Raw genomic sequence first — 27,841 nt, 5'->3', positions numbered from 1 at the left:
GCGCGTTGTCTTGATGGAGAACCCATGACTGGTTCTTCCACAAATCGGGTCGTTTTTCCCTTACTCTTTCAAGGAGTTGAGCAAGCACCTCACGGTAGTAATGTTGATTAATTATAATCGATATTTTCATCCGTTTTGGAGGTGGAAGGGCGACCTGGGCGGTCATCATCTCCAACGTCTTCTCGGCCATATTGGAAACGCTTCAACCACTCAAAAACTTGCGCACTTGATAAACATTCATCGCCATAAACTTCATTTAATAAAAGATAAATTTCAGTAGCGGTTTTACCCAGTTTCATGTGAAATTTCACGACAATTCGTTGCTCTACTACATGTGTAGTATCATGTTTTCAGCAAAACGAAACTAACACCTCTTACACAAACGACGGTTCCGGTTCCATTTTTGTTTTAGGAACATTTTTTTTAGGATTCCTCTTTCCTTTTTCTAATTTAACATTTCGGTTTTAATTCACATGAAATGTATTTTCCTTCAGGTACTCTGATAGGAAAATTAAGCGCCCTTGGTAGAGAAGATGTTGCTAAAATTTTGATGAAATATGCACCACTTTATAGAGTTACGTCAGATACTGAAAATAATCAACAAACTCCTAGCGATTCATCAAGAAATCTTTCACGGTGAATTAAAAAAAAAGAAAGAAAAAATGAATGGACATTTCTTAAAATAATTATGCCATGGTAATAATTATATATTATATTTGTATTTATGTAACATATATATTTTTACAGCTTCTTTTATACAAATGCTTTAAACAAAAAACTCTTATTGCCTTCTATTTTGTAATATGCCATCATCGTCTATATTTATTTTTACTTGCTTAAACCATTACAAAATTTAAGCAAAACCAAAATCGTTAAATAAATAACCATATTTATAAGATTGCTTCAAAATGTATCATCTAAATTATTGGTTCATTGCATTGTCAAAAATATTATTGTAACGTGTTTTTTATGGTTTTGTTTTCGCCTTTTTCTTTATTCAAACAGTTTCTTATGCACTTCGCTCAGTAAGGAATACATTAGGGACCATACACGCATTTTATGTTTACATGTTAATTCAATATGGAATTATTTCTGCCAAAAGTTTGGCTTTACATTATTTTTGTTAAAGTAAGTCATAATTGTAACTTTTGTGTATTACTTTTATGAAAAACTGATACGTTATTTGCGGCCATGAGGATAATGTGTTTTTCGGCGTTGAAGACTTTTGTTGTTTAATTCAAGTGCTTTTTAATCGGATGCTGATTTAGAATTGGCGAGATGAATAACTTATTAAAAACCTATACGAATTCAAAATTCACCTTAGAACACCTTTTCCTCATGGTCTGACGACATAGAAACGATATTTTTAAATTTGTTGGCTTGAAAATTTAAATTAGTTGAGTTTTATTGTTAAATATTTGTTAAATAATGCTCAGTGAAGATAAAAAGTCAAAGCATTCATCGATATCATTTTCAAGCTATAAAATATAAATATCTGAAAAAATTTAAGGCAGTCGTCAATTACATTTAAAATATATCAACTCCATAAAATACTGTTCGCTTATGTTACTTATTTATTACTTTACTTTTTGTTTTGTTTTTAAAAAAAATTATTTATTGTAATTGTTAATAATAAATTTTATAATAGTACATATCACTGTAGTTAAATTTGTAAAAAATTCTCACTTGTAGTGATGCTTTTTTATTAGATAGTAGTAAGTACTCAGTTATGCTGTTTAACGGTCATTCTAGTACTTTTAAAAATTTGTTATTTTTGTTTGATAATTCAGTACTGCTACAGTTTTTTGAAACCATAGATTCGGTACTGAAATGTGCTTGATAGCTTAATGAAATTCTACAGATTTAGTGGTAAATTGTAATGATGTGTAAATTGTATTTTTGTGAAGAAGCTTAAGAAGAAGAGAGAGAAAAAAAAGTTCACCCTAATTGAGACAATATTAAGAGTTAATGAAATTTTTGGGAACTAACGGGACGAAGACTATTAAAAATCCATGGAACAGTTGACACAAATTATGTACCATTGCATTTAAAAACATTTTCTGAGCAATGATCTGAACCGAATTCAGCTGATCCGTGTAGAAACAACAGAAGAATCTGGTCATTAAAGTAAATGTTAGATCAAGTAAGATATGACAAGTACACCGTTTTCCTACAAATACTGACACTTAACGACTAAGATCTTTTTTTTAGTAACCAGACGCAATAAAGTACATTACTCTTCAATGTCACTGCACTAATAACATTTAATCCTGAATGTTTGCAAAACACTTAGCGAACAGCTAGACTACAACTTTCTATGTGGAACTCATTAAAAACACAAAATACATTTAAACGATATCATAAAGGCTATTACGTGACTAGAACTAATTAATTAATTTTAAATCTAGTTGCCAAAAACCTGGCTGACTAAGCCTACCTACTTAACAAATTTGAACATCCGCTCCATACACTATCAAAATCATAATGCTCATAATGACTGACTACAAACACATCTAACTGAACTTAAAACCATATCTCTCCAAAAGTTCTGGATTTTGAAATCATATTTAACGACTCAACAATTAAAACTAATAACTGAACAAATACATTCTAAGAGAAACATTATTCGGCGTTTAGATCACTAGTTGTTGTAGGCATCCGAACACAGATAGTATAACGGACTTCTCCAGTAATAAGAACTTGAAGTGCAATTTCTTTTATACAGAACATTTGAAGTAAGACTGAATACTGTTCGTTAAGTGACAGAGCCTTAAGATCCTCAAAGTTCAATTTAATTCTTTTCACTAGCTACACTCACGACAAACCCACAAGCAATATCCTGTGTACTTATAACTTACGAAGACGTTACCTTCCTTCATTCAAGAGACCGCAATTCCCGGAAGCAAGAGATAACATACAAATATCATGAGACATCCTAACTAACTGGTTCCACAACACTGGAAATAGATATAAATGTATTCAAGACAGAGGATTTTACTGCCGGGAGATTTCGGGAAAGTAGAACTTGATAAAGTAAATAAAAAATGGTGTAAAATGGTAAAAGACAGACGAAGCACGAAATTTTCTTGGTTACACCTTGACATAAGACCTGTAAGCCACCCATTAAACAGAGATATACTGACCTACCAAACTCTTAGATAATCCTGCCCTCTAATTTACCGACGGACACCACTGAATCCATAATGCTCCAGACTTCTCTACACATCCATTCTCATATGTTTTGCTGATTTACGTTTATTTACGTTGGGGCTAGCAAGACGATAAACAAGTTGCAATACTTTTGAGTTAAGTACTGCGAATTCTTGTGGGAGCAATATGGGTTCATTGGAAATGATCACACAGAGACATTGGGAATCAGAATACCAACACTCCAAGAGTTCTTAGACAAGACATGCTAGATAATTTACAAATTAGAGCAGCTGAACAGTACTTCTAACTTGGGCAGAAAACCGATCCTCGAAGACTAAAAGCTGAAACTGCCAGGAGATGTACGACATTAAAGAATATTAATAAATTTGTTATAATGTTATTGTTGGTAATTTTGCAAGGCAGATGTACTGGTAAAGGGCAAGTAAAGGTAATTTTTCTTCTTCTTAAGTGATTTTAGAGCTCTCAAGAGAAAAGAGTTTCTCTTGCCCCTAAAAATATGATAGTTGTTGAAAATTTGGTTGGGTCCGATGGACTAGATAGATCTAGTTGATTTTTTCACCGTCGTAGCATGTATGTTTTTTTATAATTTTAATTTATGATTGCCACCCATCATTACTGATTGATTCATCAGTTTATAAGAGAAAAATTTAACTTACACATGTAATGTTTCTGTCAAACGCTGACTCTAAATCCGATCAGAAATCGAATAAAATATGTGGGCTATGAGGATAAAATCAACAATATGAAAATGGTTCTTTATATATTGTTTTTGCTTTAAGTGTAAATGTTATCTTAATGAAGCTAAATAATTTCACATCAGTTTTCAAAAATTGTCTCAGAATTAAGCATTGACTGCCCTGCTTTTCTTTATTATTATTATTTTTATTTTGTATTTATCTATTTATTTATTTTTTTTAAACTAGTCTAGTTCAATCCACGATTTAATCTGAACAGCAAGATCATATCCTACTATTAAAATTCTAGTTTGAGACAGAAGATTTGTACCTGAAATTAAAATTTCTACAAAATTTATTATTCAACCTCTGATGAACATTATAACCAGACAGAAGTAAAAAAAAAAAAACATTTTTATTAAGATGTTTAATAAAAATGCGTAGTCCTGCGGACCCAACCATATTTTTTACTACCGTAGCCACAACATAGCTTTTTTTACAACATTTCACTCTTGGAGACTTTTTTGTTCTGAAATAGTTAACCTATCTAACTTTTCTAACTAGTATTGCAGAAGTTCCTCAAGGTTACTCTGCTAAAAGCAAGAAGGCCCGCATTACTCTCTACTGATCTTTTTTATAAAAAAGGCCTTCCTAGTTTGATTTGTTTTTTGTTTATTAAAAGACTAAATGCCAAAAACATATGCTTTAATAAGAAACCCCAGGAAACAAAGTGCTTTTGAATATAGTTGCAGGCGAGAAAAATAAACCTTTAAAAGTCATTATTCTTAAACAATTATTACTTGAATTACTAAACCTCTGATGTTCCAAAATTATAATACAAGAATCTATTAGCTTGCCTGGTATTAAAGGTTCTTGAAGCTGTAGAACGTTGCTATGTTGGAACATTCACCTTCCTACTGGCACAAAATACATCTAATGTGATAAAATGTAACATGAAAACAGTCTAGACCCGGCAAGTGTGTTAAATTTCTAGTTTTTTGTATTACTATAATCAACATAAAAATTAATAATAAAGCTATTTTAAATGCTGCAATGAAATTCTGAAGTTATAAAGAATGCAGGAGTAATGAATTATCAATTCAACATCATTGTTTGCTACTATAAATTGTAACTTATTAAATAAAAAGTAGTTTTAAAGTCTCGTAGGCTATTGAAGAACATAGTAGATAAAATAAAATTTGCATAATGTTACTTTTATTCTTACTAAAGAAGTAGTTGATTTTTGGAAAAAAAAGACTAAGTCTACTATAGTGTCATCTATATTTATTTCATTTGTCATTTTTTTTTTATTTGATGTTTAATTATAAGTTGTAAGGTTAAATTTTGTAATAAAAAGATTTTGTAAGGATTGAGGGTAAGGAATACTTTCCATTATTGTGGGTGATAGAAATTTATATTTTGTAAAAATAATATTTAAAAAAAAATTACAAACGAAATGTTAAACAAAAATTCATACAATCGATTTCAAAAGACTGGTCAAAAATTAAAATAGAAAATTACCTATTGTAGAAGCTAAATTATTTTGAGGCAGGATAGTATTTTGATGAAAGAGTTGATTACTTTTTCTAGAAATTGTCCATTTAATTGAGTAAGCCTTTTTTAAAACTCAACGTAAATTATATTATTTAAAAAAAAACAAAAAAAAGCAGATATTTTTACTATAAATGAAGCCAAATTTATTGGCTGTGGATTATATTGTATCTTGACAATTCCATAACAGGGTTTTCCGAAAGAAGGATAAAAATGTCAAAACTTTTTCGATTTCTTGTTCACGTTTATTTTTATTTTAAAGTTTAAAGAACATTTTAATATAAAGGAGGCCGTATCACCATTTTTTTTTTTTTTTACTTTTATTTATACTTTTTGAGGGTACCAATGGTGACCGTTTAGGGTTTCTAGGTTTTGTGATATTTATGGAGACCTATAATCATTTTTTCACCTTCTGTATAATTCGAACTCATTCCTTTTTCAACACTTCTAAACTAAATCTTTTCCGTGATCCTCCCTACTTGTTAGTTTTGTGTTATTTATTTGTTTGTAATCTTTCGAGTTACAGTCGCATTAGATGACGTTTTTAGACGTCGGTGCGCACTTTTTCCGCTCCTGATATCACTCAAAATATCTCACCCAACTGGCTTATTTCGTAAAATTAGGCTCGTTTGACTGATACAAACAGAGTTTGCATAAAATGAGATATTTAATAGAAGAAGGCAGTTGTTAGGAATGCTTCACTTCATACAATTACTTCAAGGTACTAAGATAAGATCCTCATTTTTACTTCATCTCACTTTACCTGCTGTTCTAAAGATACAAGTGATTGTATGATAGAAACAAAGTCAAATTCTCTGTACCAAATAGATGAATCAATTTCTTATGATGGGTAAAAACCCGAAACAGTAAAAACATGCTTCGATAAATGAAATCAATGATTTTTCTTTTTTTAGCGCATCAACAGTTGAGGTTATTAGCGCTTGGAGCTTTTTTCAGTGCACTGCCGGCCTCCGGACAGTGTTTTCTCGTTACAGCCCGGACAGTGAGCTGTAAGAAGCTCCTAGGAAGAGAAAAATCTAAGGGTTAGCAGCTGGATTCGAACCCGGGACCTCCGCGTTGGAATCGAATACGCTAACCACGTAGCTAATCCCTCCCCTGATCAATGATGTTATCAACATTTTTTTCATCCGTGATCTAGATCGGCCAAATGTCAGGACAGGACATTATTTTACATTTGATTCCAAAGAGAATAAAAGCACGCTTATAATTTTGTAATACTTGTAGATTTTAGCGTGGTTGATACTTCTACTTGAAGACGAATTTTCATTTATATTATCTTTAACTTACAAATAGCAACCTTTTCTAATAGTCATGTTTACAGTCAAGTTATTGCTTTCTTCGTCCACTAGCTCAATAAGAGTTGTTATCGACCTAAAAGTTCTCTTCCCTTTTTAACTTTAAGCGGTTTCGTTAGTTTTTTTTATTTATTTATTTAAGAGGCAACATAAGACGTACTGGAGCCTTTTTCAGTGCACGGTCGGCCTCTGGGTAGCGTTCTTTCGTCACATTCTATAATGTCCATCATTGGACGGTAAGCTGTTAGAGAAGCTCCTAGGAAGAGAAAATCTAATAACAGGCAGCTTTATTGTTATTTATTTAATCGTTGATATTTTAATTTCAAAAATCAAAATTAAGTAAACAAACAACAAATTTTTCACCTGTATATGAATTATCTGCCTCAAGACAAAAAACGAAAATCAAACCTGCTTTTCTTTTGTCTTCATGAAACACTCTTTTCATTCTTATTTTGAATAAGATATAAACTAAATTATTTTTATTTAATTTTTTGTAAGAAAATTATTTAATGTTCATTAAGTCAATTTACGAAAATAATTTGTTGTTCTCCTTTCATGGCAATTGTTATGATTTATTTGTTAAAGAAGAAAGTAAAGGAACTCAGGGCATTTTATATTTATCTTTTTTAAGAATTGCATTTATTGTTATTGTTAATGAATTTCTTTTTATTATATATTTTTTCTATTTCTTTATTCTATGTAGTTAAATCTGAGTGGAATACTGGCTAATATTTATTATTTATTCAAATCTAGTCATTTAAGTATATGTTCAATACTATCCAGTCTAATAAAAGCTTTTCATTACAAATAAAAATATTTTTACTGACAAAATTAAACATTTTTTTTATAGAATGTATATGTTTATTTATTGAACAAGCAATTTTTGTTTTATTTGCTTGACTTCCTAATCTACACCATTAGTTTTGTAGATTGGCGATTGTAACGGTAGTGGCTACAAGCCAAATCCTCCTCTTAAGACCTAAAAGTTCTATTGTGGTTCCTTAAACGTTCAATTTTCAAGCTTCCAATCGCGTTATTTATAAAAGTTCCGTTTTTAATTACCGATATTTTTAAAAGTAAAAGTGTCAATTGATTGTGTGTAAAGTTGGCTCTGGTACAATTCATACCTTGCTCTCATTCTTTGTCAAAAATAATTGGAATCTAATGAAGAAGTCGTATTGTTGCACATGCCTTGAAAAACAAATCAAGGCACCTATCTACAATTATTGAAATGAAAACAAGACTTTACAAAATGTTCTGCTTTTGTGGTCTTGACGTTAGACACCGTCGTAGTAGCAGTAGCAAACAAATGGTCAGGTTTTTAGTAAAGGCAAAATAACTTTAAAATTTATTATGTTCTGTGTAAATGTACCGTCAATAGAGCCGTCCCTGCACCCAAGTGCATCCAGTCTTTAAAGAACTCTTTTTCTTAAAGGGAGAAATACTTGCTTACATCTTTTATATTCGAAGGTAATCCTTCCTGCATTTATCCTACCATTCCCTTAATCTAAAATTTTTGATTTCTGTGTCACTAAATTTACAATTAGCCGCTGACTCTTAGATCAGACAAGAAGATCCAATTATTTCAATCAAACGTTCTGCAATCTGTATGAACTAATAGACTACGAAATTAGAGCTTACTTTAATTATATAAGGTAAAAGAATGACCCGAAGTTTAACGTCCTTCATTGTACTCAAAATAAAAAAAAAATTGTTTAACGAGGGCTAGATTGTCGGCATAGAGAGAAGTAAAGCTAACACATGAATGAGCCGCGCTGTTAATTGGAGAGAAGTGTGAATTAATGGCACCCTGTTCCTAATCCTAGCCATCTCTCTGAACAGCCCAGCAGGAGGCAGATGACACTAAGTAACTTTATTCCAGTTGTTAGCCAGTTACTTGAAGTATATTTATTTGAATGCGAGCTATTCACTAATTTATACCTTAAGCAATAGTGGATCTAGAGAGGCTTTGTTTTTGTCAAGAGAAGCATTCTGCGCGTTCCCGTTATTATAAGCTCCTATCTTTCAAATAGCTCAGAAATCTATTAATCGAAAGGGCACGACCGTTATTAATGTCCTTTTATTTCTTAAGAGGAAGGGAACACTGAGAAATGACAGAAATATGACTTTATTAAGAAACTTTATTCTATTAATTTATTTTTTGCAATTATATGTTTGTCTTTTTAAAGACTCGATTTGTTGGGAATAAGTGTTATTTTATATAACTAGTAAAAGATCCTACTGGCTACTATAACTGCACAGTTTTAGTAGGAACATACGTATTTCCCAAAAATTAATTCTCTTTCCACTCAATTTATTTCTTCATAACTTGTTAATACAATATCTTTATAAAAGTACAATATGTTAGCAAAAGCCAAAGTGTGTTAATGTGCTCAAAAATTCTAAAGAAACGTGCAAAATGAATGGCAATGAATAAATTGCCTTAATTTGTGTGTACATTTGAATGTAATTAATTATATAACTACACTAAATGTGTTGGAAAAAAAATGCTTTTAACGTGGGTGAAGTTTTGTATCTTTTTTTTTTTTTTATTATTATTGTTAAATATAATTATTTTCTGTGCTCATTATAGTTACATATATAAAATGTTTATTAACAAATTATATTTAAAAAACTATGGAATTTATTTGACTACAGCGATGTTGGTAATCCCAATTTATTGAAGCCACGTTGAATTTCTTCGTTTTCATTTTTTATTGCTTCTCTAAGGGCATCCTGTCTTAGCTAAAATGAGAAATAAATAAAGATAAAATGTAAAGTAATCGCCTATTTTCCAGACGGGGCTTAATGTCCAACTACTAATTAGGTGTCGTGGACGGAGGCGGAAGCTCATACTTTACTATAAACAATTTTTTTCTAACAAATAAAAAGTAGTCATAGGCAGATTTTGAACTAAGGATCTCCCACTGACAACGCCACGCACGCTCTTGACTATTAGACCAACACCCGCCCCTAAATAACGATAAAATGTTGAAAAGTGTGTTAAATACAATCAAGGCTTTCCGAATAAGGGATATAGAAAAAATGAGAGAGAATGTTCCCTGAGAGTAGGACTTATATTTTCCAAAAAAAAATATAAAAATAAAAATTTGCAAAGTAGCGGTTAAAAGGAATCTCAGATAAAACAAAAATCATGAAATACCAAAAACAGTGAAAAATCAATTAAGAAAAAGGCGACACTTTCGATCAGTCAATTTGGTGTGAGCTACGCAGTTACGCTTACGAAATTTACATTGTTGCACGTATTAACTATCTCGCAGGGCTTATATATGTTGAATGAATAATGCTAGGCAGACAAAAGTTGTGCGTGGGATTAGGCAAGGATAAGCATCAACTTCCAATGTAATAGTAAATAGTAATAGTAAAAATAAAAGCGAGAAGCGGTCCTTTTTCAACATTGTACCAATGATCAATCGAGTGTGTTACCAATATTTTTTACGGAAAACTATTTCAAATTAGTATTTTTCCAGGGGTCCAAAAATCCTTAATAATTTTAAAAAAGTTTTAATATTTTTTAATAAGTTTTTAAAGTTTTTCTTATCCTTTTTTTCAAAACGTCACAGATTCACTCCGAGCAAAAAAAGAAAAGATAATTACAAAAATAATAATAAAGAAAATTAAAGTGTAAGTTTAATTATTTAATAATTTAATTTAGATGATAACGAATTCAGATTGAAGCTGAAGCTTTTTTCAGTGTATTGCCTTATCTTTGGTCATGGGCTTCGTTAGAAACACTTTTCAGTTTGCTGCATCAGTTCCTTATCTAAGGGTAGTTGGCTGAATTGGAACGCTTTCGAATTATTTTTACCTTTTATAATAAGAAAATTAAACAATTACGATCAAAGTATTTTTTATCTTATACCTCAATTTTTTTCCGAAAAAAGTTTTATGAATAAGTAAGTTTTAAAATAAACGTTTGGTTCGAACCTTTACGGATAACGTTTTTTTTTTAGATAAAAGTGTTTCAAAAAGTTTTCGTAATGTAAAAGCTCAAGTTCAATAAAAACTTCAGTATGGTTAAAATACTAAGTTCAAAATCTAAATATTTGCTTCATTTGGATTGATAGGAGCTAATTCTTAACCTTTTTAAATTGATTGCCAGTATTCACGATATCTTCTTTGAATTTTAACAAGAAAGGCATATAAAGTCTATACTTTTGTGGATGATTCTCCAAAGGACCAATTTCATGAATATCTTCAAACATTTTTTGTCTGAAAATGAAAACAGTGATTACTTTTAGAGAAATTTTTATTAAAATTTATCACATGCAGTTAGTTATAATTTCGTTACAGGAGTGTTAATCCTTTTTCAGCATCTTGCGACATTTTTTCTAACTACAATTTTATATTAAATACTTTAACATTAAGTCGCAAAAATTTAATAAGACAGATGGTTAATCGTAGGTTTCTAGATTACTAATTTAACAGATTTAAAAAAGAAAAAATGTCTGGAAATACATTTTGTTAAAGACGAATTTATTCTTTTATTATTGCTCTATAAGAAGAGACATGTTGATCTACAATTAAAAAAAAAATATACTTTTGAGAATTTAACTTTTCTTTGTTGAAAATATGACAGTGCTAGATAATATTGTTTTTATTCGTCGTAGTACTATTATCTTTTTTCTATTTCAGACCTGTTTCTGATATCCATTCTTCATCAAAGGTTAATCCTAACTTTTCATCAGCAAATTCTCTACACCAAGTGAATTCAAATGCGATCAATCCGGCTTCAAGTGGCTTCAATCCGAACTACGTTAATCCCGACAATAATTCATATATTTTTCTTTTCCTAGGAGCTTCTTACAGCTCACTGTCCGGTGATGGACAGTGTTGTCTGTAACGAGAGAACACTGTCCGGAGGGCAGTGCACTCCGGGCGCCAATTACCTTAGATATTGACGAGCCTTAAATCCTTTTTTTTTTTAAATATATATTTATAGAAAGGCTCAAAAATAATAGTAAATTTACAATTAACAGAGATTACTTAGAAATTACTGACCGAGAGATTATTTAGAGAATAGAGAGAGATCGGATATAATGTCGAAAATGTGTAGTACAAAGAACTTATTTAGAAATAAAATAATACATAAGAAAAGCGATCCAGTTTGTGTGTTCAGTATATTAGTGAGCTTATGCTCAGATTATAAATTGCTAGGCAACGGAAAAATATATAAAACTAAAACTTCACTAGGTTAGGTGTAAACTAAAATTTAGAATGATGTGGGATGATAACTGGAAACCAGATTATGCAAATGCAAGCAGACCAGGCCTTATCTCTGATGGGACAGCGTCTCGAATCTATGAAGTTTCCACAATGAAAGATGAATTTCGAATACCTAGAATAGATGAAATTCCAAGAGGTCAGTTACTCTACTTAATGCTAAAATCCATTTTAGGTCAATGAAATTTTTCTTAAGATTTGCGGAAAAATATTTGAGGTTTTGTCAATTTTTTTGAAAAATTAATTAACTAATTCTGAAAAATACTTGTTTTCTGAGAAATGATTAGTTTCTCTCCTCTTTTAGCCTCTTGAATTAATAACCGGTCATAACATTTGTGTTCATTGAAACTAGAGTCGAGGTAATGATTTTAGAAGTAAAAAGTGAAGAATTTAGCTTCACTTGTAATAGAGATATTAGATAGAGATATTACTTGTAGGGCACAATTTCCTTAGAAATGACGTCCTAAGTGCCTTGTTTTCCTTTTTTATTTTTAAGTATTCTAATCAAGTTAATGACATCAAACTATATCTGGTTTAAACCAGCTTGACTTAGATCTGAGTAAACCTTGTTTACTACTAGCTAGTTTAGCTAATTTTAGCTAGTTAATAATTAAAAGTTAACTTGCGAAGAAGTTATTACGTGGTTTAACAAGGATTGGTCTCAGGCCACTTTGATGTGATCTTAAACCATATTTGTCTGAAGACTTGAAAAATTTGAATAGCACAGGACAAAAAATGAATTTGTTTGAAATGAAAGTTTTTCTGATGAGTTTGAAAATGATTCTTTTTCTTAGGTTTTCTGTAAAATTCAACGATTTTCTCTAAATTACGTTCTGTAAATTATCTACACATAGATGTGTTATTATATAGATCTTATTTGTCAATTTATCGCTTTTTTAACAGGTCTACAATTCTGAATATTCACCAGTGTGTGTTATTCTCACATTTATTTGGATAAAAGGGGTGGTTTAATTAAATTGGCTGTTGTGGTGCCATGTGGTTTATGGTGTTCGTAATGGAGACACTCAAATAAAGGGAAACCATTCTTTGAAGTTTAATTAAATTGAGTCGGGCAAAAGATAGATGCTTGAACCCTTCAGCCATAAATTATTAATTGATGAATTATTATTAATATCTTTTAGACATTGTAACCAAGTGGACATGCCGTGATAATAAATATATTTATAAATAAATATACTCTTCTGATAGATTTTAAATTTGAGAATCCGTATATTAGAGAGAATTTATTTCAAAAATCAGTTTCCCATTTATTTCTGGCAGAAAATTAAAAAAATTAGTTCGATGAGTCTTCTATTCCTTTAACGGGGAAGTTGTATAACAATCTCTTTTGTTTCAGAAGATTTATTAAACTTAATTTTCAGGTCGAAGAAAACAATTGCTTCGAAAATTTTTGTGGCAAGAATTTGCTAATAAATATATAGAAGAATTAGAAAAACCTCCTAAGATTGAAATTGAACCGCCAATCTCTCATTATATGGAGAATTACAGTTGTGGAGGATTTAAAGTAACAGATAATTTACTAGAACGACTTACACCAGAGGTAAAGAAAAAAACTGATTTGATTGGTTATTGCATTTGTACGAGTAGATTGCTAGAAAACATCAGAGATTTTTCTTTAATAATCTGTTACTCCTCTTGTGACCTTTCGATGTTTCCTTTCCCCTAGTTTTGATAATTGTGAGATAATAGAATTATCACAGACATATCGTGTGCCATGTACTGAGCACCTTCAGTGCATAATATTGTCCCTTTCTTATGATTATTTAAATTCCGAAACTGGCGAATGACAACGAAGTAGAGCATTCTATCTACAGTTCAAAGACAAAATCTCTGAATACAGTACGTATTTTTCGTTTCTGATAATTTTTTATACCTGGGTTAATATGTTGAATTTTATTTTTTTGTAAATCCAATAATAATTTCTATTTTGCTCTTTTTAGGAAAGAGTTGAAATAGACTCGTCAACTAAAATCCCTCTGAACACTTACTATTACTTAATAAGTGAACGTGGAGGTCAAAAAGTGTCTCACAATCCAATTACTATTTTTAGGCGAGGAAGTAAATTCAGTCAAAGTTAATTAAACATTTTTCCTTATTCAATCACAAATTTATTTCGTGTAATATTTCAATAAAATAATGCACTGTGAAATAATAATAACGATATTACAAGAAAACCTGTTGAAATGGCATTCAGTATTTTGTTTTGCTACACTCTTAAGTATTAGTATCAGAATTAGTGTATAAAATTGTATTTTTCCTCCTTTCCAACACTAGATGTTAATTTTTTCTCCAATAGCAAAAATAATTAAATAAATACGCTACTGCTTTCAAGATTTTAAAAAGATATATTTTATTGTACTGATAATCATAAACATAAAGAGTTTATTTATGGTAGCTATTTCTTTACTTAACATTAACGTAGTTCAATTTATTTTTCACTTTTTTTGACTTTATTTTTAAAAATAGTTTAAGAAGTCTACAATTAGCTATTTATTGTGTAAGGAAGTAATGAACAGAGTTGTCACATTTCAGTAAGTGAAGTTGTAAAAAAGTATTGTTCCTAAAAATCACCTAATCATATAATTTTTTTCTGGAATACGTTTAATGCTTTGAATTCTTACATATGTTAAACTGAGACTGCTTTTCTGAATATTTTTACCATACTAAAATATACTTCGACAAAACATCCGCAACTTCAAGTAAAAAATAAAACTATATTTCTTCTCTTTTTCCCATTACTTTTATCAGGACAGAATTAAATTTTTTTACAGATCATGTTAACAGAAATATTCTCTAAGTTAAAGCAGAAATACTAAGGGTGATACATTCGACTTAGTATAGCAGCAGCTCCGCTTTTACCGCATTACTTTTGAAAGAACAGGGCAGTGTACACAGATGTCAGGGTCGAAGCGAGAAGTTGAAGAAACTCAAGTTCAGTCTATTACTGCAATCCGGCGAGTTTCACGTGCCACTTTTGAACAGACTAGAAGATTACGTCAGTTCTCACTCGGTCATATTTGTTTTGTCTATAGTACGTCGGCTCTGGTTATTCCACTGGTCAATGAACGGACTCTTCTTTTTCAAATGTCCCGTCTTTAAGGAGAGTAATTTTCTATTGCAACCTTTAATTTATTCTCTTTTTTGTTTTGCCGATGATTTTTCACTGTATAGCCATTATTATATGATAAGGCGCTTCATCTGTGGTTACTGGCGCCCAGGTCCTACTCAGTGAGGCTGTCATCCAGGATTATTTCATTTTTTCTGTTCATCACTCAAACCTGTTCATGCACATCTACCTTTATATTTTGCGAATCGCAAAATGGGAAAAGTCGACCCACCAAGAATATGATAAACAATCGATTTTGAAGAAAAATTAGAGGACTAAAAAGAACAAGTTGATGCAATAAATCTCCTTATGGCAATCCCGGGAAAAAGTCAGCTAAGTTTTATTACATTTTTTATGCCAAACTTTCGACCTAGGGACCATTTATGTACATAAGTAAAAAGTAAATGATTTTTGTAAACTTTTTTTTATATTTACCAAATTAATTAAATTGTAATCTGTAGCTATAAAGAGTGTTCCACTGTCCTGAAGATAACCTAATCTCTAGGTCGAAAGCTTGGCATTAATACAAACAAAAAAATGATGATTTAAATTAACAATAATTTTTCATCCCTACAGACTAATGAATCTTACCAAATAAATACTTCCACATTACATTATTTTTGTCCCCCTACGAGCCTTTACACTCATTGTCTAGTGATGAACAAGGTTTCTATAACGAGAGAACATTTTACGCATGTCGGTAATATATTGAGAAGTTACCGAGGGTGTTTTATGAACTCTATAAATTATTTTAAGTTTTAAATTAACCGAGGATTAGAATGGATAGTGACGAAAACAAAAAATTGATAGGTGTGGCAGATAGTGTATTTTCCGTCGTTGCCAATATAACTAGGAAATGGTGTAATTAAGTAAGGTAATTAATCTCAAAATTGTAGAGCAATGTTAATTTACTAGATTGTACTTAAAACTCAAGTTTAATTTTTATAGCGATTTTCATCGATATTAAGGTGGGTTCTTTTTGTTCTCCTACAGTTGGCGCCTCCTTTTCTAACTGATTGTCGTTTTATTGTAATCATAAGTGCACGAAACATTAACAACATATAAGTGGAACGGATCATCACACTGAAATTCCGTGCGGAGATCGCTGTTTTGAATGCAGCTACTGACTTTCAGATTTTTTCTATTCTTATACAGCTCAATGTGTGAAAGGTGATGGAAATTGTTATGTAAGGATAGAATCTCGCCTGGCGCCTGGCAAAGTAACGAAAAAGGCTCCAGCTTCTGATGTGGCCTAAAATACACAGTGAGGCTATCATGAGGATTATTTTATTCTCATACAATAAAATAAAAAATTATTGTAATAATAATAAAAAAAAAGGCTTTTATGAAATATGTATATGATTTTCTGCTGAGCAACTAGCGTAATAAAATTTTTGTTTAAACATTTTTTGATCATAAAATACACTTAAAACAGCATAATTTATTCAATAAATTAGTACTTTTTTTTAAAAAATATGCTCTTTTAAGGTATTTATTAATGATTTTAAAGGTACTGTTTACTACTAGCTGGTGGAAAGGTACTTGCTGATACATACTTTGGTAAGATCAGTCGTTCATATCAAATTGTCTTCCTTAGGAGTCACTCACAATATCCAATTTGTGGTCAAGTATAACAAGCATGCTTAAGGTGATGGCTAGACGTGCATTGGACTAATTTACTGACGTTTCTATCAAAAGTCTTTCTTTGCTTAGTAAGGAAAGTGATTCCAAACACCTTATTCAGTACCTATTTCATTACCTCTACTTTGTCTGCCCATCTCACTACTTGCATGGCTCCTCTTCCTAGGTACGATCTTATTTATTACTATTATAAACTCTGTCCCTTGGGTAAAATAATTTAATCTTGCTGTTGCCATTGTAATGTACACTGCTTCCTAGAGAATCAACTCAATTACCATCCAACTTAACATTGACAAAACATTAAATAAAAAAAAAATGTGACAAATAGAGACTAAGGCTGAAAGCATTATTTTCCACCAAATGAAGAGGGTTCTCGATCATTATTTAGCAATTAACAACATCAAAATATCTTTGACTAACCTCATTAGATATCTTAGAATAATACTAGACCTCAGACTGAACTTCACTGCTAACGTGCAAGAGAAAGATAGTACAGTTCTCCGATTTCTATTGCTACTCCTATCTTGTGACTCCGAAATGTCCTCTAAAAATAAATCCACAAGAGTAGTCCTTGATTAACTAGGCTTGAATTATAAAATAACTCATCTATTTAGTAATAATTTCTAATTGTATTTAATGACTATGAATGGTATAAATCTCCTTAATGCTCTGTTGACTGAAACACCGAATTTTTTTATCAGTAACTCTTATAGTATTAATGCAGCAGTTCATTGTAAAGTAAAAAGTAGAAATAAATATTTTAATGTTATGATATGACGTCATATATTTTGTGTTAAGTCAGCTATATGGACGTAGCAGCAGGTGTACACATTTAAGACTGTGTGCAACACATCAGCAGGCAGGTGCTTGCCAGACTGTTTTCATCCTCTTCTTATACACACAATTCTAGCCCACCTGCCCAGTGCTTCTGTCCTGATGACGCCTTGACCCTCACTGCGCGCACAAACTCTAGCTGGACCTTCAGTGTCAAGAACACATGCACTCCCACCATACTGTATCTCTCCTTCTTCTGCGTGCCTCCACCCCCACAGTTGGAAAGGTTTTTGTGAAAGCAATACTGTGGCAAGGACCCCTATGTAGCTACGTCTATTGAAGTTTCTCTGATAGCCAGATCACTCAGGACAAATGTCCTTAAAAAAAAAAAAAAATTATGCGGGTTTTTGTACCGGAAGATGTTCTCCTTTTACACTTGAAAGTACTATCAACATGCTTAGAGTAAGTTGAGGAAATTGTGAAAGAGAAAAAAAAGACATGAAACATGCTCTCGCGCGAGGTATAGCAGCTAGATCAATGCGAGAATACTAGGTTCCAATCTCTTGAGGACTCAAAGAGTGTTCATCCAGTGTCTTAAGACAAAATGATCTAAAAAGTTAGTAACAAATCAGAAAGTGAAGAAATAACATCGGTGAAAACAATGGCTTGATTACGAACATTTAAAAAATGCAAATGAATAAAATCAGCATCAGTAAACTTAATTCTAAGCCTTCAGATTGAGAGAAGAGTTAAAAAGGAGGTTACTAGATCTTGATGTGGGATGAATGTTTAACCTTAAGCAGTTAGTGCTGGGAAGCAAGAAAAACTGTTTCCCAATAAGGGAGTTTGTTGAGAACGATCACAGGCAATTGAAAATTTGCCCAGTCTCTTAAAGAATGGATTCGAGATTAATTGATCTTGGTTTTAATGCCAAGAAATTGGAAGCGTAGCACCTCAAGCTCTGAAGACATAAATCAAATGTATTATTCAGCATTATGGACCTAACCATATTTTCAACGGAAAGCAGACTTTGTGGTTTAGTGGCAGGTAGTAGTTATACTAATAATAGCTTCGCAGATTATTTTCAAGAATGAAAACATTGTTTTCAAATGAAAAAAAAACAAACAGTTAAAACCGTTACTGAAAAATAGATTTAAAAGTGCAGAAAACCTTTGTTTCAACTGTAAATTCAATGACTTAACCTTCACTGTACATACTATAAGCTGGCTTCACGAATTAAAGATGCTGTCACTAGAAGAAATCAGCTTCACTATGATATAAAAAGAAAAGAAGGTATAAAAACCAAAAGTTTTAATAAAATCTCAACAAATTTATAACAGATAAGTGAAAAGAAATAAGGAATATAGACTTTATCTTTTGGTACAGATTATAGTTGTTGGGAATCAGATTTGTGTTTAAAAGTAGCGAAGTAACTTTATAGGATAGGCACCAAAGAATTATTGAGGGAGATAAAAACAAAAACAAAAATTTAGGAATTGATTGAGATGAATTTATTTATTTTGTAAAGAAGAATTTAGTCGTAATAAAAGTAAAGATATTTGAAATTCCAGCCTTTTTCTACAGAGTAAGCGACTGAATATGATCTGTTATTTAAAAAAAGAAAAATAGGAAATATTATTTGATCCATCTTCTTCAACAAATAGTAAAAAATATATAACTTAGGGACTAAGAGTAGATCGCGTATTACAATGTATATTAGGAAATTTAATTGATATTTGCAGATCTAACGTAATTTAATCGGACTTACTCCAATTTGTAAAGAAAAGAATATTTCAGAAGCCTACAGTAAATAAATCACAGGAATTACTGGTAAATGTGTAATGGAAAAAGGTGAATGTCAATATACAAATAACATATTCGTACATGTAAAACTATTGAGAAATTATTAATTAATATTAATGTTATTTGGCAATTTTAAGACTTACACTTGATGGAAAAACATAATATACAAAACGCCCTTGAACTTCATTGTATTTATTAAATGGAGCATTTTTTTATCATTTTTAAATTGTCCACTACTTTGCAAGGTCCCTGGTTCCACAAAACTTTTAAAAATAATATTGGTGTAAGAATAAAAGATTTTTTTTTTTTGGCGATATTTATTTCTTAACGTTATGTCACAAAAATGATACTAAGATATAATTTTAAAAAGGCGGCACCTAAGTAGAGAAATATTTATTAATCACGCAATCTTTTCAAATAAAGTAGTTATTGGAACCCTTGCACTTTTTTAATGTTCACCATCTGTTACCATCCATTTTTCAACCTTCAAGAATAAAGGGACTAGTTTGTTCAGCCACGTAATTATTTCCAAAATAATTGCTTCTACCATTATCTGATTGCATAAGAAAATTAAATAAATTATTTCTTTAAACTTTGGAAATGGTTTAGCAAATTGTCACTTTTTTTTTTATCAAAATAGGGACTTCCGTAATTATTTTTATTAATTGTATTGTATCTGAAATATTCGTGGCGTTTTCATTAAAAATTGATAATTATTTGTGATAATATAAATTAGTTTTTTTGTAATCATTGCCCTGGATCTCAGGGATTCTTATCTACAAATAAAATGAGAGAGCTAATTTTTATATTTTGTAATGAATGTGATCTCTGAATAAAATGACATGTTTAAGAAATTGGAAGACATATTATCTTCTTTTTACAATTTGTCTCTTCGTTAACTGCTTTTAGGAAGCCGTGTATTTCAAAATAGGTCCTCTTGCATATTTAAAGCCTATTAAGGATGCACTTAATGCTCGATTGCTTACCTTTCTATGAAAGGGTTATCTCATCGTGAACCTTCACAGTTAGTGATTTCTCCAAAGATTCCCTTAGCGCAACGTACGTTTCTATAATATTTGTCTAAATGTCATAGCTTATCAGGCTCTTGTTGATATATTGTACAGAAGGATGATGGAGGACAAAAGTGAACAGCAGCCTCAAAAGGGAATTGATCATTGAAGAGCTTTGTGCTTGGCAGTACTGAAGGATTAAAGGCCATTTACAACCAATTAAGATTTTTGGTTTCATCGTGTTTTGAGATTCGTATGGAAAACTCGGTTAAGACTGGATCTAGGACTGGATGAACCGTTCCTAAAACGGCTGTTTGTGAAAAGATGTAGTGAACTGACTCATTTCAGTTTTAAAAACAATCTCTATGAACTCTCGTTAAGTCATCAAAGTTAGTGAAAGCATGAAGGGCCCGTAAAAATAACATCTAGACACCCTAAAAACCGTGGTAGGGATATCTTAGAAATTTAAATATAATTAGACTTGATATCGGGCAAAGTTACTGACTAATTGATCAAATTTGTATTTATTTACAAGCATTTAGGGTACAAAGTGCAAATTGCTGGAAGCACGCAATAGTGAAGAATAAATAAATAAAAGAAAATGAAATTAACTTATTAAACTAAAAGGAAAATAAAATAAAATCTTAAACATAATCTTTTATTTGAACACAGTTCATAACAAAATAATAGATACTGTTAAGTTTGTCGATATTATCTTTGTCAGGAACGGAGACAACTTGATAGTTTGTATCATCTTTCATACTAACTTATTTGTTTAAATACTTATAGTTAAAGTACTTACAAGTGTGGGCAATGAAGTAGAAAAACAAATAACGTATCCTTGTTTTGGTTACAATGTTTACAAACATTCTATAAAAATTAATTTTCCTTATCCTTATAAACAACGTAGTCTGAATTTTGAATGATAGAATATTTTTAAAAAAATTATCGATTTATTTCAAGAACAATTGTTTTTATTTGAGTTTCTAATTGAGAATATTTGGTTTAATCCCCCTAGCTAATGTATATATATTTGTGTAAATAAATCTAAAACAGAAAACTTCATATTTGTTTATAATGAGCTAAGTACAAAGTACTTGAGTTTTAAAAGATAAGACCATTTTCTAAAGTTAAACTGTACGAGACATGTTCCTTCCACATTATAGTTTGTCATAGAAATTATATCTTGCTTGGGTTATAATGCTTTCAGGCTTTTCAAGTTAGTTAACATTTATAATGTTTGCTGTGAATTACAAGCTACACTTATCTTTACATGCAAGAAACATTCTAACTTGAGTTTTCGAATTTAAGTGATCAACTTTTTAAACTCATAAATGCTCAATTTCTACAAGCATCTAGAGTTTGCTTTCTGTTTGCGTAATCCTGTTTGGAACTTAATAATCCTAAACTTTGAAGTTATAAGGTTTTTATTGCAAAAAAAATGTTAATATTAAAAAAAAAAAATTGTCAAACTTGGATTCTTTCAAAATTAAGCTTTTTCGTGCACTTTTTGACGATCAACCCTTATACAACTGACCTACTGCACCTACTGATTTCACTAAAACTATCATAGGACTTTTTCCTTTTTAAATAGACCAAATCTTCTTTTCCTCCAAATCGGTCTACAGCAAATATTTTTGTACACTTTCATCTTACACTACTCTAGAATGTATCTCGGTAAAGTAATGCCAATTTTTTTTCAGGCTGGTTTCACGTCCAACTACCTATTAAGGGCCATGGCCAGAGGCGACTAGCAAACATACTTACTTTACTATAAATTTCTTTTAAGCGAAAATCCAAGGTCTAGACCAGTAATCGAACCCAGTTTTTCAGAAGAAAATCTCAGTTTGAGAAATTCAACAAATTTATATAATATTCTGTTTAGACCATAGTGCAAAGTTACTGAATGAATGTTAAATTTTACTCACTTTGCTTTTAACTTCACAACGATGCATACCACACACTTATTGCATATTTGATGTTAACCAGTTAAGCGTGGAATTTAGTTTTTTTAAAAAAAAACACAGTGTGCAGAATTAAAATCAGATAATGACGTGAATAACACGTCGAACGCAGAGCAAAACAACCAAAAGTTTACAATAATCGTAATAGTCACTGCAAGCACTTTTTCTGCAATCTCTCTGGGACTTGAGATTACCAGAGCATTCTGTGCTCATTCAAAATCTTGCACCGCTTCACGTATGCATTGCATTGGACGCAAAAGCTTTTACAAGGAAGAAAAGAGCTTTGAATTCTGTGCAAAATGAAATCATGCTCGTACTGAGGTCTGAACCTCTATCTCAGGTAAAAACGGCATTGCACAAGGGGTGAGAGCTTCTATTTGTGTGCGTAATTCCCAATCTCTGATGCGGAGACAAAACATGTACCAACCACTTATCATTTGGCTGACTACCACCGCAGTTCTGTTGGTAAGATAAAGGAAACATCCCACCAAATAATATTCTTATTGTATTTTATTAAAATTTCAAGTTTTTATAGTTAATGGCAATTTTATATTTTTCTCAACGAGGATACACAACGAACGCACCGTAATAGAGAATTGGTTTGACGTGCATACACGTCAAACACACTTTACTGGTCAATAAAAAGCTTGAATATACTTTACCCACCCTGTACAGAGGGTTAACGATGAAAAAGTTGAATTGAAGGCTAACAGAAATACCTTCCATCCTATAAGAAATTAAAATTTTTCTGCGTTATCTCCAATTTCATAAGCACTTTATTTCTGGTTCAGTATATGTATACTTATTGGATTATACTTATATTTATTTATAAGTATTATTTAGTTCACAGAAACCACATAGCAAAATACATAGAATGAGTTCAGCCAGTAAGTGTAATGTAGAGTTAGAGAAAAACGAGACTTAGATAAAAGAAACGAGACTAGTTGGAAGTTTTATTCGTGTTACGAAGTGAGCTGGTAAGTACTAGTACGGCTATGTGCGGCAGGACTGTCTGGGCCACTGCTGGAACTACATTGTATGTAAATAATGCCAGCTTCCCCACCCATGGAACATGAAAGGTCCTCTGTTTGACAAGGTCCCCTAAGGTATTGTGTCCACCGACATAGCGCTACTGCGTCATCCAATATGAATTTGTTGTTCTTTTTTAAAAACAATAATTCTCTAATAAGGTATTTAAACCGCCATTGACTCATTAATTTCAGAGAAATGAAATGAAAATAATTTGAACTAGGCTGTTCTTCAACCATATGTTAAGGGCCTACAAAGTTCCCACATTTTAAAAAATCTATTTAGAAAAAACTTCTACAAACTGAAATAGCCCCTTTAAATATAATTCCTGATTATCAGTTCGGTTTTCGGAGTTGCCACTCGACTGTTCTCCAAGCACATCGAGTAGTGGATGTAATCGCTACTTCCCTTGAATTAAAGCAGTATTGCCCAGGTGTCTTCATTGACATATCTCAGGCATTCGGCAGGGTCTGGCGCACGGGACTGCTTTATAAACTCAAACGCCTACTGTCTTCCACCTTTTACCTCATTCTTAAATCTTATCTCTCCGACCGTTTCTTCCAAGTCAAACAAGGTACTTCTTCTTCTCTTATCCTTCCAATACTCGCTGGAGTTCCTCAAGGAAGCATTCTAGCCCCCTTACTTTATATTCTCTATACTGCCGACTTACCAACTCACCCGACTACAATTACTTTCACATTCGCCGACGACACTGCAATTCTTTCTCCTCCTGTAATAGCATGTCGTGCACTCCAATCACACCTAAATTTTCTCGAGCCTTGGCTGCAAAAGTGGAGAATCAAAGTGAATGAATTGAAATCTAAATACATAGTATTCACTCTAAACAAGAAAACTCTCCCTCCTCTCTCCTTCCACAATACTTCTATACCAATTACTAACCAAGTACGATATCTCGGACTACATCTTGCCAAAGGACTCTAACTTGGAACCCCCACACGAGACTCAAACGAATTGACCTCAATCTGAGGTATAAAATGTTAAAAAGACTACTCGACAAACGATCAAAACTGGACCCTGACGAACAAACGAACACTATACACCGTCCTACTTGTCCCAATATGGACGTACGGAATACAGCTCTACGGAAGCGCCAAAAATTCTAAGAACAATAGTTAACGCTCCCTTCTACGTCTCCAATCACACAATACACTCTGATCTCCCAATCTCGATACACTAAACTCCACTCAAATCTAAACAGTCGTTACAACCCTCTGATCCACAACATGTTTACTCCAACACTTCCTTCAAATCCACAGCGCAGACTAAAGCGGCGGTGGCCACGCGATCATCTCAACATTCAACGCCGATCTCCTAGGATGGTTGCTACGTAAGCTGGCCAATTTGGCGAACTAACGGCTTCCATCACTGGATGGTCGTTGTTCACTCCACTCACGCCCTTGGCGCACATGCATGTGCGCGTATATGTATGTACACACATATAGATGCGTGCACGTGTATTTGCGCCATCCCTTATCTCTCATCACTTTTGCCTATTGTACTAGATACAGTTGCAAAATAAATTAAAAAAAAAAAGTATTTTTCTAAGCCTTCAACAGTTTTTACTTGATTTATTTGCCTTTATTATTATTTAGAAATGCAGACAGAAAAACATTAACAGAATGTAGGCTGGTTGTGCTACTGAATATCAGATTCATTACGTTATTGCTTTATCGCATATCATGAAAAATAGTAAGCAACATCTACTTCAGTTCTGCCAAAAAAATAATATTTTTATACTACTTCTTTTCATAACAAAAAAAAAAAAGTAATTAAGGATAGGTAATTTAGTAAGCCACTTTAGAACTGTCCCCTCCTCACTCCTGAAGGGACACCAGGTGCATAAGCGTGGCCAGTTGTTCAGCGGTCTCAACATAGTTCTTGCCTCATCTCTAATGAGAATCGAACAAATTATTTCCAGATTAATAAATGGATACGTGTAACGGAACGAATTAGGGATTTTTTTTTTAGATGTTCTTATCACAAAGTAAGTAAAAAAAGAGATATAAGAAGAAATGGTTGTGAAGATTCGATATATAGATAGGTATAAAACATAAACAAATAACAAAAATTTAAAGAGAATATTTCGTTAAAAGGTAAATAATTGGTTAAAGATCTAGAAAGGCGTACACACGCAAGGACAATCCATTGTGAAATTTGCATGTGAAGACTTGATAGATGTTGGCGTGGATATATCAGAGTGGTAAATTATTAATATACAAGCTATAGATTAGAATCGGTTGGAAGATTAAAGTAAGTTTGAATATTTTTTAATGACTGGTCGTATTAATTAAACTAGAGCTCTTAAATACAATTTAAGATTAAGTGAATTATGATTAAATGGTAAATGGTGCGAACAGGATTGTCGAATTGATGAGCTGCTAGTCAGATTTCTTATAAACGCATTAAAGAAAGTTGGTCCCTTTCAGTCCTTATCTTTTATCTATCTGAGCCTTCCACTTTTGCACGCCTTGCACATTTTTTCTAAATGTATAAATTCTTTCAAATTTATCTCAGTTTTTTCTTTGTTTTTCTTTGTTTTTGTTTTTTTGACTAGACATCTTTGCTTTTCCTGACACTACACAATTTGATTTGGCCGGCTAGATTTGAAGTACAGAAAATGTAAGTTGGTTTAGCAGAGATAAATGCTACGCAAGTGACAGGCTATAAACAAGTTGTGTAGATCTAAATTTTGAAGGGAACGTAGAAGACTTTAAAAGATTGTGTGGCACGATGAACTGGTTAAGTTCGGAACAGAGATGAATGCAAGAGATTCAGCTGAAAACGGTGACTGGTTCTGGGTAGCCTTTTTGGTAAGATTGGTCTATGATAATAAAATTAAGAAGAAAAATGCAATATCACTGACACTGCCAGTAAATTAGTACTATAAAAGAAATAGTAAAAGTTTAAAACAATTTTTCGTACATTATTTTTTGATTTGTCAAATTATTATTATTATTTCCCCTGAATACAAAAATAGATTTTACGATACTACCCAAAATATTATTTACGTTCTGAAGACCTCTTTTTTGGGATATTCAAAATGGAATTTAATTATCTTCCTTTTAGTAATCAACTGTAATATTTTGTCAGATTTTAGTATTTATTAATCTATTCGTATTATGTCCCAACTTGTATTATATTCTAATTATATTGTATATTGCTTTATTATAATAATAAGAATCAATATTTTGTTTTTACGTCGACCTCCAGCAGACGGACTAGTTCCATGCTGTACATTACTTGTTTGATTTTGTTCAAGAGTATAGTTTTGTTCTGTTTTTTTAAATAAAGTAATATTATTATTATTATTATTGTCAGATTTTTCGTTATAGATATTTTGATATTTTTTAAAAGTGCCATAATTTTCTAATTTCACAGATATGTTTAAAATGTGTAAAATATTTTTGTACTACTATTGTTAAATAAATTAACTATTTATCATTTAAGACCAATAATATACATCCTAATAATAATCAAATGTACAATTCATGAACTATAAGTAAAATGAAGAGACTGATAAGGGAATGGATTGAAAATTAGAAATATTATCAAATAGACCCTACAAAATTTAAATTATTTCTGCAAACTTATTGGGGTGATTTATATATTTTTATATAGAAAATACGTAATATTTTTTGTTTACATTATTTACAAAAATAATATTCACCAGCACGTGCCGCATATTAGAGCTACCAATGTATCTTGAATTTTGAAATAAAATAAGTAACTCTAAAGGCTACTAAGACTAAACAAAGCTCTAGCAAAGTTTTTAGCTTTTACACATTTTAAAAATTTTTCTAAAATATAAAAGCTTGTCGGCGTGCTAAACTGCATTAAAGTACAAAAAGAAGTTTCAGAATGAATGAATTTAATGAAGAAATATGAGTGAATAAATATGACACAAAAAAAACACATTACGTTAATTATCTTTTACCTTGTGCGAATTCGGAATTGTTTCTTAAATAATTATTCAAGTATATCTTCTTTATCCATTATTTGCAATTAATTTATAAATGATCACTACTGCCAAATTATGTACCAAATGCACTAAGTCAATTTACACAACTTCAAGCACTAAGTTTAGAGAAAACATTTAAACAAAATTGCAACGAACTAAAAATCTTCGTAAAAAAAAGTCTACAAAACCTTTTATTAAATACGAGACTGTAACAGGTCCACAAGGAGTCACCTGCATAGTGCTGCTATCTAGAAAACAGTTATTGCCATTCTTAGTAACATTGTCCTGTCTGTGGTCATAAAAATGGCATGCATTTTTACCGACACTTTCGTTTTATTGAATGTAGTCTAACCAGCTGATGTCACTACAAATCTTGAGCATATATAGTGGCGCTGATCGTCGACTTTTCTTATGAGAACCAAACCAGGCTTAAGAGTTTGAACGTCGACCCAATCTGATTGTTTGCCTTTTTTACAAGGGATTGTAGATTCAGAAAAAACATTTCCACAGACTGGGATAAAGCAACTCAAAGTTTTTGGTTAGAATGTATTTGACTGA

General features: G+C 31.5%; 2 protein-coding genes and 1 long non-coding RNA gene across 7 annotated transcripts in view; 2 read left to right on the top strand and 1 right to left on the bottom strand.

Moving 5' to 3' along the window:
• The window catches only part of LOC141456915 (death-associated protein kinase 1-like), a 40,551-nt gene extending 31,320 nt beyond the window's left edge, over positions 1 to 9,231 (top strand). For all 3 annotated transcript variants that reach the window (XM_074133312.1, XM_074133313.1, XM_074133311.1), the window contains exon 23: positions 495 to 9,231. In XM_074133312.1, the coding sequence (XP_073989413.1) occupies positions 495 to 640 (146 nt within the window). In that variant the 3' untranslated portion in view covers positions 641 to 9,231. The remainder of the gene's footprint in view (positions 1 to 494) is intronic.
• Positions 9,232 to 11,872: 2,641 nt separating this feature from the next.
• Positions 11,873 to 16,214, top strand: LOC141456931 (uncharacterized). 2 transcript variants are annotated; one of them, XM_074133346.1, is made up of 3 exons: positions 11,873 to 12,095; positions 13,339 to 13,517; positions 16,077 to 16,214. In XM_074133346.1, exons 1-3 carry the CDS (start codon positions 11,951 to 11,953, stop codon positions 16,146 to 16,148), a joined length of 396 nt encoding a protein of 131 aa, XP_073989447.1. In that variant the 5' UTR covers positions 11,873 to 11,950; the 3' UTR covers positions 16,149 to 16,214. The 2 variants fall into 2 exon arrangements, with proteins under 2 accessions (XP_073989447.1, XP_073989446.1); XM_074133345.1 differs by lacking the exon at positions 16,077 to 16,214 and adding an exon at positions 13,918 to 14,319 and having other exon boundaries at positions 11,878 to 12,095.
• Positions 16,197 to 27,661, bottom strand: LOC141456935 (uncharacterized). Of its 2 annotated transcripts, none has more exons than XR_012460123.1 (4): positions 27,260 to 27,661; positions 17,145 to 17,268; positions 16,843 to 16,978; positions 16,197 to 16,335 (listed from the first exon to the last, which is right to left on the bottom strand). It is a non-coding gene; the product is annotated as an uncharacterized lncRNA (long non-coding RNA). The 2 variants fall into 2 exon arrangements; XR_012460124.1 differs by lacking the exon at positions 27,260 to 27,661 and adding an exon at positions 21,114 to 21,746.
• Positions 27,662 to 27,841: the final 180 nt, after the last annotated feature.

This window comes from Rhodnius prolixus, unplaced genomic scaffold (genome assembly GCF_049639745.1).
Source record: "Rhodnius prolixus isolate KJV_2025 unplaced genomic scaffold, Rpr scaffold_10, whole genome shotgun sequence".
Taxonomy (NCBI): domain Eukaryota; kingdom Metazoa; phylum Arthropoda; class Insecta; order Hemiptera; family Reduviidae; genus Rhodnius; species Rhodnius prolixus.
The sequence above is the reverse complement of the archived record's forward strand: the minus strand, read 5'-3'. Positions and strand labels throughout refer to the sequence as shown.